Here is a 12618-nt window from a genome sequence, read left to right on the forward strand (position 1 = left end):
GAGGGACGGGATAGGAGTGTATTGTACATCACAGAAACAGACAGACGGGAAAACAAAACTTTGTTACTCAGCATGGACACATAGAGGTATAAGACAATAAAAGATTAGGAGGAAAACAAGAACATTTAAGAAAGTACAAAACAACAGGGCTACACTCCACATCTGCACCAAGCAAAGCAATACTCACCAGAAAGTCTGGGACGCCAATGCTTACAGACCAACATAAGATAACCTATAGCTGGCATCGGTAGAAGACTTCATCCAGCATAAGCAGGAGGGGAGCAGATGTGATTGGCTCCCCCGCCACATGTGACTACAGGAGCCTAACAAGTAGACTAGCAAAGTTTAAATCTTGGTAGGATGCCTATGAATCAACTCACAACAAGGTGACGCCACTGTCTGCCTGTGTTGATCCCAGACACCTGAGAAACCATCGGGTGGGGGGGATTGTCAGAATCTGCAATGTGAACACACCCGAACACCGGCATGACAGTGGGCGAAGTTAGTGCAAAATTCTGTGTGACAGAAAGACTGTACAATCTGGTTTTGGGTAATTTTGCTCCAGGGAGCAAGTTACTGGAGCAATCATAAGCACAATGGAGGGGGGATAGGCAACTCTTGACACCCTTCCTCTGTAAATACATCCTCAAAACTAGACAGAAAAGAGGATAGAGTCCCGTTGGCGACAGTAGAGCGAACAGTATTCAGACAGTTATAATAACAAAAATCACTCCACTCAATAATCTCCCTGGACCTCCACTCAAGCACCGGATTATGCTTAATCAGCCAGGGGAGGCCAGTGCGATAGAGGTAGGAAGGCCTTTAAAAACATGATATGAAATAAGTTAATTGTGAAGGATCCCTATGTGAAGGTTCAAGTTGTGTCCAAGAGGTGCAGATTTCATAGTAAATATGGGGATATGTTTGGATACTACAAGAGAGACTGTGAGTCTGGGTAAACCGAGAATCCACTGTATTGGCCTTCGCTCCACTCTCCAAAAGAACATAAATAATTTCAGTTTTTGTCTCTATAAAACGCTCTGCAGGTAGGATAAACTGAGATGCACAAGTGGAGGAAAATATATTCCCAGGCTGTAATCCTTCACATAACCTGAGGGCAGAGGTTTTTCAGACAGAATTTTTTTCTGTTTAAGTACCGAATATCAGGCACAACAAAATGACCCTTTTGACCACAAAAGAAACAAACCCCAATCATGCGGTGGACTGCAGGAGACCCAGACCTAGAAGATACCCCCCACCCCTCAACTGCATGGGTCCATTTGGGAGTCAACACAGGTTTATCGCAGAGGCTTCTATCAATCCGAATGCCTGAAACCATAGCGGCTTCAAACGACTTAGGTGCTTTGTACATAACCAGGCCATTTTTTAGCTTTACAGACATGCCCTAACATAAAATTACTTCTAAGGGCAGGGTCATTCCAGCTGGTGTCAGTGGCCCATCTATGGAACAATCAACAAAATTCCTCTGCTGACTGACTTCCCTGTCGAAGCCTACGTAGCTTGGAGTCAGCAAGGGAGACTTGGTCGAAGTCATCATAACTGAGACCCAGGACCACACAAAACTTCTGTACCAACCAAAAGGACTGAGGATAAGTTGGAAGGGAGAAGTCCCAAGATTGGGGATCTCCTCTCAGGAGTGAGACAACAATCCCCACTCGCTGTTCCTCACTCCCTGAGGAGCGAGGGTGAAGCTTGCAATAAAGTTTACAAAGTTCCCTGAAAAACAAAAATGTATTCCTCCCCTCAGAAAAAATGTCTGGAATGGCTTTCTTGGGTTCTGTTTGAGCATGGCTGCGAGACCCACAATCTGCTGCATCTATAACCTGTGACCGCAGATCCGTCACTTCCTGAGATAAACTCTGCATCTGTTGTATAAAAGCCTCAATTAGAATATTATTGAATCCTGGAAAACATTTACGCTGGTGATAATGTCACAGTGGGGCGAGGGAACGTCCGACATGTGGCACAACACACGAGAAAAACCAGGACCAATATAGAGGAAGGCCCTGGTGATAGGGAAAGGGGTCACCACCTCACATTCACCTGTGACTTATCCCTGAGCTTCCTAATGTCTCTTGTCGGCTCCTTCACCTCGTGATGGCCTAGGCCCTCACTGACCCTGAACTTACATTGGCTAGTGAGTAGGTCAGCGAGACACTAGTCCCACTGCTACAAGAAAACAACACAAGTAAGACAAATGATTTACGGAAAGACACAAGAAATAACACTCCTAGGCTTCTTCAGCAGCCACGTTCACAGCTGCAACTAAAACTCAGCTACTCTAGGGACAAGCTCCTTCAAAGTGGTCAGCATAGAGATTCTATCACCAGAATAGAGTAAATCCAGGAGTGGGTAAATATAGCAGAATGGTGTGATGACAAGCTATGAGTAAGGATATGAGCAATCTCAGGTAGACAGGAAGGAGTCCTTAACCCTTTAAGCATCAAATGAAAGTAAATCCACTCCAACACAAGATGAAACTTACCAAGACACTCAGGACACTGTGCCCATGTGCTGCTGTCTCTCCCCTCCTGTCTATGCCCCTGTGCTGCTGTCCCTCTTCCTCCTGTCTGTGCCCATGTGCTGCTGTCTCACCTCCTTGTGGCTGTGCACCTGTCTCTCTCCTCCTGGCTGTGCCCCTGTGCTGCTGTCTCTCCTGTCTGTGCCCCTGTACTGCTGTCTCACCTCCTTGTGGCTGTGCCCCTGTCTCACCTCCTCCTGTCTATGCCCCTGTGCTGCTGTCTCACCTCCTCCTGTCTGTGCCCCTGTGCTGCTATCTCACCTCCTCCTATCTGTGCCCCTGTGCTGCTGGCTCTCCTCCTCCTGTCTGTGCCCCTGTGCTGCTATCTCACCTCCTCCTGTCTGTGCCCCTGTGCTGCTGGCTCTCCTCCTGTCTGTGCCCCTGTGCTGCTGTCTCACCTTCTCCTGTCTGTGCCCCTGTCTCTCCTCCTCCTGTCTATGCCCCTGTGCTGTTGTCTCTCCTCCTGTCTGTACCCCTGTGCTGATATCTCTCCTCCTCCTCCCTCTCCTGTCTGTGCCCCTGCGCTGTTGTCTCACCTCCTCCTGTCTGTGCCCCTGTGCTGCTGTCTCACCTCCTCCTGTCTGTTCCCCTGTGCTGCTGTCTCACCTCCTCCTGTCTGTGCTCCTGTCTCACTTCCTCCTGTCTGTGCCCCTGTGCTGTTGTCTCACCTCCTCCTGTCTGTGCCCCTGTGCTGCTATCTCACCTCCTCCTGTTTGTGCCGCTGTGCTGCTGTCTCACCTCCTCCTGTCTGTTCCCCTGTGCTGCTGTCTCACCTCCTCCTGTCTGTTCCCCTGTGCTGTTGTCTCACCTCCTCCTGTCTGTGCCCCTGTGCTGCTATCTCACCTCCTCCTGTTTGTGCCGCTGTGCTGCTGTCTCACCTCCTCCTGTCTGTGCCCCTGTGCTGCTGTCTCACCTCCTCCTGTCTGTTCCCCTGTGCTGTTGTCTCACCTCCTCCTGTTTGTGCCGCTGTGCTGCTGGCTCTCCTCCTGTCTGTACCCCTGTGCTGCTGTCTCTCCTCCTCCTCCTGTCTGTGCCCATGTGTTGCTGTCTCCTCCTCCTGTCTGTGCCCCTGTGCTGCTGTCTCTCCTCCTCCTGTCTGTGCCCCTGTGCTGCTGTCTCTCCTCCTGTCTGTGCCCCTGTTCTGCTGTCTCACCTCCTCCTGTCTGTGCCCCTGTGCTGCTGTCTCTCCTCCTGTCTGTGCCCCTGTGTTGCTGTCTCTCCTCCTGTCTGTGCCCATGTGCTGCTGGCTCTCCTCCTCCTGTCTGTGCCCCTGTGTTGCTGTCTCTCCTCCTGTCTGTGCCCCTGTGCTGCTGTCTCCTCCTCCTGTCTGTGCCCATGTGTTGCTGTCTCTCCTCCTGTCTGTGCCCCTGTGCTGCTGTCTCCTCCTCCTGTCTGTGCCCATGTGTTGCTGTCTCCTCCTCCTGTCTGTGCCCATGTGTTGCTGTCTCTCCTCCTGTCTGTGCCCCTGTGCCCCTGTCTCACCTCCTCCTGTCTGTGCCCCTGTCTCACCTCCTCCTGTCTGTGCCCCTGTCTCACCTCCTCCTGTCTGTGCCCCCGTGCTGCTGTCTCTCCTCCTGTCTGTACCCCTGTGCTGCTGTCTCTCCTCTTCCTCCCCTCCTGTCTGTGCCCATGTGTTGCTGTCTCACCTCCTCCTGTCTGTGCCCATGTGCTGCTGTCTCTCCTCCTCCTGTCTGTGCCCATATGTTGCTGTCTCACCTCCTCCTGTCTGTGCCCCTGTGCTGCTGTCTCTCCTCCTCCTGTCTCTGCCCATGTGTTGCTGTCTCACCTCCTCCTGTCTGTGCCCCAGTGCTGCTGTCTCTCCTCCTGTCTGTGCCCCTGTGCTGCTGTCTCTCCTCCTCCTGTCTGTGCCCCAGTGCTGCTGTCTCTCCTCCTCCTGTCTGTGCCCCTGTGCTGCTGTCTCTCCTCCTCCTGTCTGTGCCCATGTGTTGCTGTCTCACCTCCTCCTGTCTGTGCCCCTGTGCTGCTGTCTCTCCTCCTCCTGTCTGTGCCCCTGTGCTGCTGTCTCTCCTCCTCCTGTCTGTGCCCCTGTGCTGCTGTCTCTCCTCCTGTCTGTGCCCCTGTGCTGCTGTCTCTCCTCCTGTCTGTGCCCCTGTGTTGCTGTCTCTCCTCCTCCTGTCTGTGCCCCTGTGCTGCTGTCTCTCCTCCTCCTGTCTGTGCCCCTGTGTTGCTGTCTCTCCTCCTGTCTGTGCCCCTGTGCTGCTGTCTCTCCTCCTCCTGTCTGTGCCCCTGTGCTGCTGTCTCTCCTCCTCCTGTCTGTGCCCCTGTGTTGCTGTCTCTCCTCCTGTCTATGCCCCTGTGTTGCTGTCTCTCCTCCTTCTGTCTGTGCCCCTGTGTAGCTGTCTCTCCTCCTGGCTGTGCCCCTGTGCTGCTGTCTCTCCTCCTCCTGTCTGTGCCCCTGTGTTGCTGTCTCTCCTCCTGTCTGTGCCCCTGTGTTGCTGTCTCTCCTCCTGTCTGTGCCCCTGTGTTGCTGTCTCTCCTCCTTCTGTCTGTGCCCCTGTGTTGCTGTCTCTCCTCCTGGCTGTGCCCCTGTGTTGCTGTCTCTCCTCCTGTCTGTGCCCATGTGTTGCTGTCTCTCCTCCTCCTGTCTGTGCCCCTGTGCTGCTGTCTCTCCTCCTCCTGTCTGTGCCCCTGTGCTGCTGTCTCTCCTCCTCCTGTCTGTGCCCCTGTGCTGCTGTCTCTCCTCCTCCTGTCTGTGCCCCTGTGTTGCTGTCTCTCCTCCTGTCTGTGCCCCTGTGTTGCTGTCTCTCCTCCTGTCTGTGCCCCTGTTCTGCTGTCTCTCCTCCTCCTGTCTGTGCCCCTGTGCTGCTGTCTCTCCTCCTCCTGTCTGTGCCCCTGTGTTGCTGTCTCTCCTCCTGTCTGTGCCCCTGTGTTGCTGTCTCTCCTCCTGTCTGTGCCCATGTGTTGCTGTCTCTCCTCCTGTCTGTGCCCCTGTGCTGCTGTCTCTCCTCCTCCTGTCTGTGCCCCTGTGCTGCTGTCTCTCCTCCTCCTGTCTGTGCCCCTGTGTTGCTGTCTCTCCTCCTGTCTATGCCCCTGTGTTGCTGTCTCTCCTCCTTCTGTCTGTGCCCCTGTGTAGCTGTCTCTCCTCCTGGCTGTGCCCCTGTGCTGCTGTCTCTCCTCCTCCTGTCTGTGCCCCTGTGTTGCTGTCTCTCCTCCTGTCTGTGCCCCTGTGTTGCTGTCTCTCCTCCTGTCTGTGCCCCTGTGTTGCTGTCTCTCCTCCTGGCTGTGCCCCTGTGTTGCTGTCTCTCCTCCTGTCTGTGCCCCTGTGTTGCTGTCTCTCCTCCTGTCTGTGCCCCTGTGCTGCTGTCTCTCCTCCTCCTGTCTGTGCCCCTGTGCTGCTGTCTCACCTCCTCCTGTCTGTGCTCCTGTCTCACCTCCTCCTGTCTGTGCCCCTGTGCTGCTGTCTCTCCTCCTCCTGTCTGTGCCCCTGTGCTGCTGTCTCTCCTCCTGTCTGTGCCCCTGTGCTGCTGTCTCTCCTCCTGTCTGTGCCCCTGTGCTGCTGTCTCTCCTCCTCCTCCTCCTCCTGTCTGTGCCCCTGTGCTGCTGTCTCTCCTCCTCCTGTCTGTGCCCCTGTGCTGCTGTCTCTCCTCCTCCTGTCTATGCCCCTGTGCTGCTGTCTCTCCTCCTCCTGTCTGTGCCCCTGTGCTGCTGTCTCTCCTCCTCCTGTCTGTGCCCCTGTGCTGCTGTCTCTCCTCCTCCTGTCTATGCCCCTGTGCTGCTGTCTCTCCTCCTCCTGTCTATGCCCCTGTGTTGCTGGCTCTCCTCCTGTCTGTGCCCCTGTGCTGCTGTCTCTCCTCCTGTCTGTGCCCCTGTGTTGCTGTCTCTCCTCCTGTCTATGCCCCTGTGCTGCTGTCTCTCCTCCTGTCTGTGCCCCTGTGCTGCTGTCTCTCCTCTTCTTCCTCCTGTCTGTGCCCATGTGTTGCTGTCTCTCCTCCTGTCTGTGCCCCTGTGCTGCTGTCTCTCCTCCTCCTCCTCCTCCTGTCTGTGCCCCTGTGCTGCTGTCTCTCCTCCTCCTCCTCCTCCTGTCTGTGCCCCTGTGCTGCTGTCTCTCCTCCTGTCTGTGCCCCTGTGCTGCTGTCTCTCCTCCTCCTCCTCCTCCTGTCTGTGCCCCTGTGCTGCTGTCTCTCCTCCTCCTGTCTGTGGCCCTGTGTTGCTGTCTCTCCTCCTCCTGTCTGTGCCCCTGTGCTGCTGTCTCTCTTCCTCCTGTCTGTGCCCCTGTGTTGCTGTCTCTCCTCCTGTCTATGCCCCTGTGCTGCTGGCTCTCCTCCTGTCTGTGCCCCTGTGCTGCTGTCTCTCCTCCTCCTGTCTGTGCCCCTGTGTTGCTGTCTCTCCTCCTCCTGTCTGTGCCCCTGTCTCTCCTCCTCATGTCTGTGCCCCTGTGTTGCTGTCTCTCCTCCTGTCTATGCCCCTGTGCTGCTGGCTCTCCTCCTCTTGTCTGTGCCCCTGTGCTGCTGTCTCTCCTCCTCCTGTCTGTGCCCCTGTGCTGCTGTCTCTCCTCCTGTCTGTGCCCCTGTGCTGCTGTCTCTCCTCCTGTCTGTGCCCCTGTGCTGCTGTCTCTCCTCCTCCTGTCTGTGCCCCTGTGTTGCTGTCTCTCCTCCTGTCTGTGCCCCTGTGTTGCTGTCTCTCCTCCTGTCTGTGCCCCCTGTGCTGCTGTCTCTCCTCCTGTCTGTGCCCCTGTGCTGCTGTCTCTCCTCCTCCTGTCTGTGCCCCTGTGCTGCTGTCTCTCCTCCTCCTGTCTGTGCCCCTGTGTTGCTGTCTCTCCTCCTGTCTTTGCCCCTGTGTTGCTGTCTCTCCTCCTTCTGTCTGTGCCCCTGTGTTGCTGTCTCTCCTCCTGGCTGTGCCCCTGTGCTGCTGTCTCTCCTCCTCCTGTCTGTGCCCCTGTGTTGCTGTCTCTCCTCCTGTCTGTGCCCCTGTGTTGCTGTCTCTCCTCCTGTCTGTGCCCCTGTGTTGCTGTCTCTCCTCCTTCTGTCTGTGCCCCTGTGTTGCTGTCTCTCCTCCTGGCTGTGCCCCTGTGTTGCTGTCTCTCCTCCTGTCTGTGCCCATGTGTTGCTGTCTCTCCTCCTGTCTGTGCCCCTGTGCTGCTGTCTCTCCTCCTCCTGTCTGTGCCCCTGTGCTGCTGTCTCTCCTCCTCCTGTCTGTGCCCCTGTGTTGCTGTCTCTCCTCCTCCTGTCTGTGCCCCTGTGCTGCTGTCTCTCCTCCTTCTGTCTGTGCCCCTGTGTTGCTGTCTCTCCTCCTGGCTGTGCCCCTGTGCTGCTGTCTCTCCTCCTCCTGTCTGTGCCCCTGTGTTGCTGTCTCTCCTCCTCCTGTCTGTGCCCCTGTGTTGCTGTCTCTCCTCCTCCTGTCTGTGCCCCCTGTGCTGCTGTCTCTCCTCCTCCTGTCTGTGCCCCTGTGTTGCTGTCTCTCCTCCTCCTGTCTGTGCCCCTGTATTGCTGTCTCTCCTCCTGTCTGTGCCCCTGTGCTGCTGTCTCTCCTCCTGTCTGTGCCCATGTGTTGCTGTCTCTCCTCCTGTCTGTGCCCCTGTGTTGCTGTCTCTCCTCCTGTCTGTGCCCCTGTGCTGCTGTCTCTCCTCCTCCTGTCTGTGCCCCTGTGCTGCTGTCTCTCCTCCTCCTGTCTGTGCCCCTGTGTTGCTGTCTCTCCTCCTCCTGTCTGTGCCCCTGTGCTGCTGTCTCTCCTCCTTCTGTCTGTGCCCCTGTGTTGCTGTCTCTCCTCCTGGCTGTGCCCCTGTGCTGCTGTCTCTCCTCCTCCTGTCTGTGCCCCTGTGTTGCTGTCTCTCCTCCTCCTGTCTGTGCCCCTGTGCTGCTGTCTCTCCTCCTCCTGTCTGTGCCCCCTGTGCTGCTGTCTCTCCTCCTCCTGTCTGTGCCCCTGTGTTGCTGTCTCTCCTCCTCCTGTCTGTGCCCCTGTGCTGCTGTCTCTCCTCCTCCTGTCTGTGCCCTTGTGCTGCTGTCTCTCCTCCTGTCTGTGCCCCTGTGTTGCTGTCTCTCCTCCTGTCTATGCCCCTGTGCTGCTGTCTCTCCTCCTGTCTGTGCCCCTGTGCTGCTGTCTCTCCTCTTCCTCCTCCTGTCTGTGCCCATGTGTTGCTGTCTCTCCTCCTGTCTGTGCCCCTGTGCTGCTGTCTCTCCTCTTCCTCCTCCTGTCTGTGCCCATGTGTTGCTGTCTCTCCTCCTGTCTGTGCCCCTGTGCTGCTGTCTCTCCTCCTCCTGTCTGTGCCCATGTGTTGCTGTCTCTCCTCCTGTCTGTGCCCCTGTGCTGCTGTCTCTCCTCCTGTCTGTGCCCCTGTGTTGCTGTCTCTCCTCCTGTCTATGCGCCTGTGCTGCTGTCTCTCCTCCTGTCTGTGCCCCTGTGCTGCTGTCTCTCCTCTTCCTCCTCCTGTCTGTGCCCATGTGTTGCTGTCTCTCCTCCTGTCTGTGCCCCTGTGCTGCTGTCTCTCCTCCTGTCTGTGCCCCTGTGTTGCTGTCTCTCCTCCTGTCTATGCCCCTGTGCTGCTGGCTCTCCTCCTGTCTGTGCCCCTGTGCTGCTGTCTCTCCTCCTGTCTGTGCCCCTGTGCTGCTGTCTCACCTCCTCCTGTCTGTGCCCCTGTGCTGCTGTCTCTCCTCCTCCTGTCTGTGCCCCTGTGCTGCTGTCTCTCCTCCTGTCTGTGCCCCTGTGCTGCTGTCTCTCCTCCTGTCTGTGCCCCTGTGCTGCTGTCTCTCCTCCTCCTGTCTGTGCCCCTGTGTTGCTGTCTCTCCTCCTGTCTGTGCCCCTGTGCTGCTGTTTCTCCTCCTCCTGTCTGTGCCCCTGTGCTGCTGTCTCTCCTCCTCCTGTCTGTGCCCCTGTGTTGCTGTCTCTCCTCCTGTCTATGCCCCTGTGCTGCTGGCTCTCCTCCTGTCTGTGCCCCAGTGCTGCTGTCTCTCCTCCTGTCTGTGCCCCAGTGCTGCTGGCTCTCTTCCTGTCTGTGCCCCTGTGCTGCTGTCTCACCTCCTCCTGTCTGTGCCCCTGTGCTGCTGTCTCTCCTCCTCCTGTCTGTGCCCCTGTGCTGCTGTCTCTCCTCCTGTCTGTGCCCCTGTGCTGCTGTCTCTCCTCCTCCTGTCTGTGCCCCTGTGTTGCTGTCTCTCCTCCTGTCTGTGCCCCTGTGCTGCTGTCTCTCCTCCTCCTGTCTATGCCCCTGTGTTGCTGTCTCTCCTCCTCCTGTCTGTGCCCCTGTGCTGCTGTCTCTCCTCCTCCTGTCTGTGCCCCTGTGCTGCTGTCTCACCTCCTGTCTGTGCCCCTGTGCTGCTGTCTCTCCTCCTCCTCCTCCTCCTGTCTGTGGCCCTGTGCTGCTGTCTCTCCTCCTGTCTGTGCCCCTGTGCTGCTGTCTCTCCTTCTCCTCCTCCTCCTCCTGTCTATGCCCCTGTGCTGCTGTCTCACCTCCTCCTGTCTGTGCTCATGTCTCACCTCCTCCTGTCTGTGCCCCTGTGCTGCTGTCTCTCCTCCTCCTGTCTGTGCCCCTGTGCTGCTGTCTCTCCTCCTGTCTGTGCCCCTGTGCTGCTGTCTCTCCTCCTCCTCCTCCTCCTGTCTGTGGCCCTGTGCTGCTGTCTCTCCTCCTGTCTGTGCCCCTGTGTTGCTGTCTCTCCTCCTGGCTGTGCCCCTGTGCTGCTGTCTCTCCTCCTGTCTGTGCCCCTGTGCTGCTGTCTCTCATCCTCCTGTCTGTGCCCCTGTGCTGCTGTCTCTCCTCCTGTCTGTGCCCCTGTGCTGCTGTCTCTCCTCCTGTCTGTGCCCCTGTGCTGCTGTCTCTCCTCCTCCTGTCTGTGCCCCTGTGTTGCTGTCTCTCCTCCTGTCTGTGCCCCTGTGCTGCTGTCTCTCCTCCTCCTGTCTGTGCCCCTGTGCTGCTGTCTCTCCTCCTCCTGTCTGTGCCCCTGTGTTGCTGTCTCTCCTCCTGTCTGTGCCCCTGTGCTGCTGTCTCTCCTCCTCCTGTCTGTGCCCCTGTGCTGCTGTCTCTCCTCCTCCTGTCTGTGCCCCTGTGCTGCTGTCTCTCCTCCTCCTGTCTGTGCCCCTGTGTTGCTGTCTCTCCTCCTGTCTTTGCCCCTGTGTTGCTGTCTCTCCTCCTTCTGTCTGTGCCCCTGTGTTGCTGTCTCTCCTCCTGTCTGTGCCCCTGTGTTGCTGTCTCTCCTCCTGTCTGTGCCCCTGTGCTGCTGTCTCTCCTCCTGTCTGTGCCCCTGTGTTGCTGTCTCTCCTCCTTCTGTCTGTGCCCCTGTGTTGCTGTCTCTCCTCCTGGCTGTGCCCCTGTGTTGCTGTCTCTCCTCCTGTCTGTGCCCATGTGTTGCTGTCTCTCCTCCTGTCTATGCCCCTGTGCTGCTGTCTCTCCTCCTCCTGTCTGTGCCCCTGTGCTGCTGTCTCTCCTCCTCCTGTCTGTGCCCCTGTGCTGCTGTCTCTCCTCCTCCTGTCTATGCCCCTGTGCTGCTGTCTCTCCTCCTCCTGTCTGTGCCCCTGTGCTGCTGTCTCTCCTCCTCCTCCTGTCTGTGCCCCTGTGCTGCTGTCTCTCCTCCTGGCTGTGCCCCTGTGCTGCTGTCTCTCCTCCTCCTCCTCCTCCTCCTGTCTGTGCCCCTGTGCTGCTGTCTCTCCTCCTCCTCCTCCTCCTGTCTGTGCCCCTGTGCTGCTGTCTCTCCTCCTCCTCCTCCTCCTGTCTGTGCCCATGTGCTGCTGTCTCTCCTCCTTGTGGCTGTTCCCCTGTGCTGCTGTCTCTCCTCCCCCTCCTCCTCCTCCTCCTCCTCCTCCTCCCCTCCTGTCTGTGCCCATGTGCTGCTGTCTCTCCACCCATTGCATCTCCCATCCAGTGCTCATGTAGTAGTGCCTCCCTCCTTGCTCCTGATGCCTCCTGCCTCCTCCCAGCCACTCCTCTGTGCTCATCAGCCTCCTGTATGCTGCCTGTCCCCCTCCCCATATATCAGCCCCCCATGATCACAGCCTTGTAATCTGTGTGCAGGTCCAGTCTACTCCTCTTCTGGTTACAAGAAGGCAGATGATGAGATGTCCGGGGCCACGTCCAGTGCTGACCAGGTGGAGGCAGCTGCCCGCATCATCCTCATCAATCAACCTCAGACATGCAAGTTCAGGGACAACAATGTCAGGTAAGAAGCCCCCATGCTCCATCCTTCCTCCCCATGTGCCACATACACATGATGGGCACAGACTTACACCTGATGCCCATTATTACTGCATTATGCCCAGCCTGCTCCAAACTTCTAGTACTCTGTCCCAACTCGGTTACTACACTCCAATCCCACAAGTTCATTGTGATGTGTGATATGTAAATATTCTTCTATTTTGCCCGTTGTTGTTGTGGTTGTTATGCACCGTTCTCTACGATACGTATTATATTATTATATTATCCAGGTTGATTGCACAAGTTATCATGTTGTTATGACCAGAGACCAGTCACATAGGCACTGTTGGTGTTACTGATCCATTGTGTGGCACCATAATGTCCATTTATGTACATATATACGTGCCCATGCAGTATTTCTATAGAGCATCTGCAGATTGTGCTAATCAGCAGCTCCATAGAATTGTATAGAGGTGTGTAAAGAAGCATGCCGGGGACCGGGAACTGATCCTGAAGCATAAAGTTCCTGCCGTCCCTGAGCTGTTGGAAGAAGCCCTCTTTTTTACTTTTCTTACTAGTTAACACCATGTTGCTTCAAAATTTGTATATGGAGTGCCTGTCGTTACTAGAATTTCTCATAGTTTATATAGTGATTGGATACTTCTCGTATCGTGCGTCCCTGGATCCTCGGGATCTTCTGCAGTCACCTGGAGTCGTAACGTCAGTGCCCAGGGTATAAATCCGCCGTGTGCTGTGCAATTTTTTTATCGGATTGCACACTGACCCATGTGGGGGAGCAGATGAACGAATTTATCACTGACGGAACCTGTCTTTGTAAAAAATTGCAACATGCTGCGACTCAACTCTAAAATCGGATGACAATCACCCATTCAAGTCTTTAGGGGCGAGAAAATTAATCGGATGCCGCATTATGGTGTCCGATTTTTAGGTATACAGTACACCTGTGTTACATAGGAAAGTGTAAATGGTCCTGTAATTG

The 12618-nt window shown here is 56.3% G+C and overlaps 1 protein-coding gene across 1 annotated transcript in view; it reads left to right on the forward strand.

The window, feature by feature from the left end:
* The window catches only part of ATP8A2 (ATPase phospholipid transporting 8A2), a 1156459-nt gene that overhangs the window by 130208 nt on the left and 1013633 nt on the right, over positions 1-12618 (forward strand). The window contains exon 2 of the mRNA XM_075337374.1: positions 11499-11643. Within this exon, the coding sequence (XP_075193489.1) occupies positions 11499-11643 (145 nt within the window). The remainder of the gene's footprint in view (positions 1-11498; positions 11644-12618) is intronic.

Source organism: Anomaloglossus baeobatrachus, chromosome 2, assembly GCF_048569485.1.
Source record: "Anomaloglossus baeobatrachus isolate aAnoBae1 chromosome 2, aAnoBae1.hap1, whole genome shotgun sequence".
NCBI lineage: Eukaryota > Metazoa > Chordata > Amphibia > Anura > Aromobatidae > Anomaloglossus > Anomaloglossus baeobatrachus.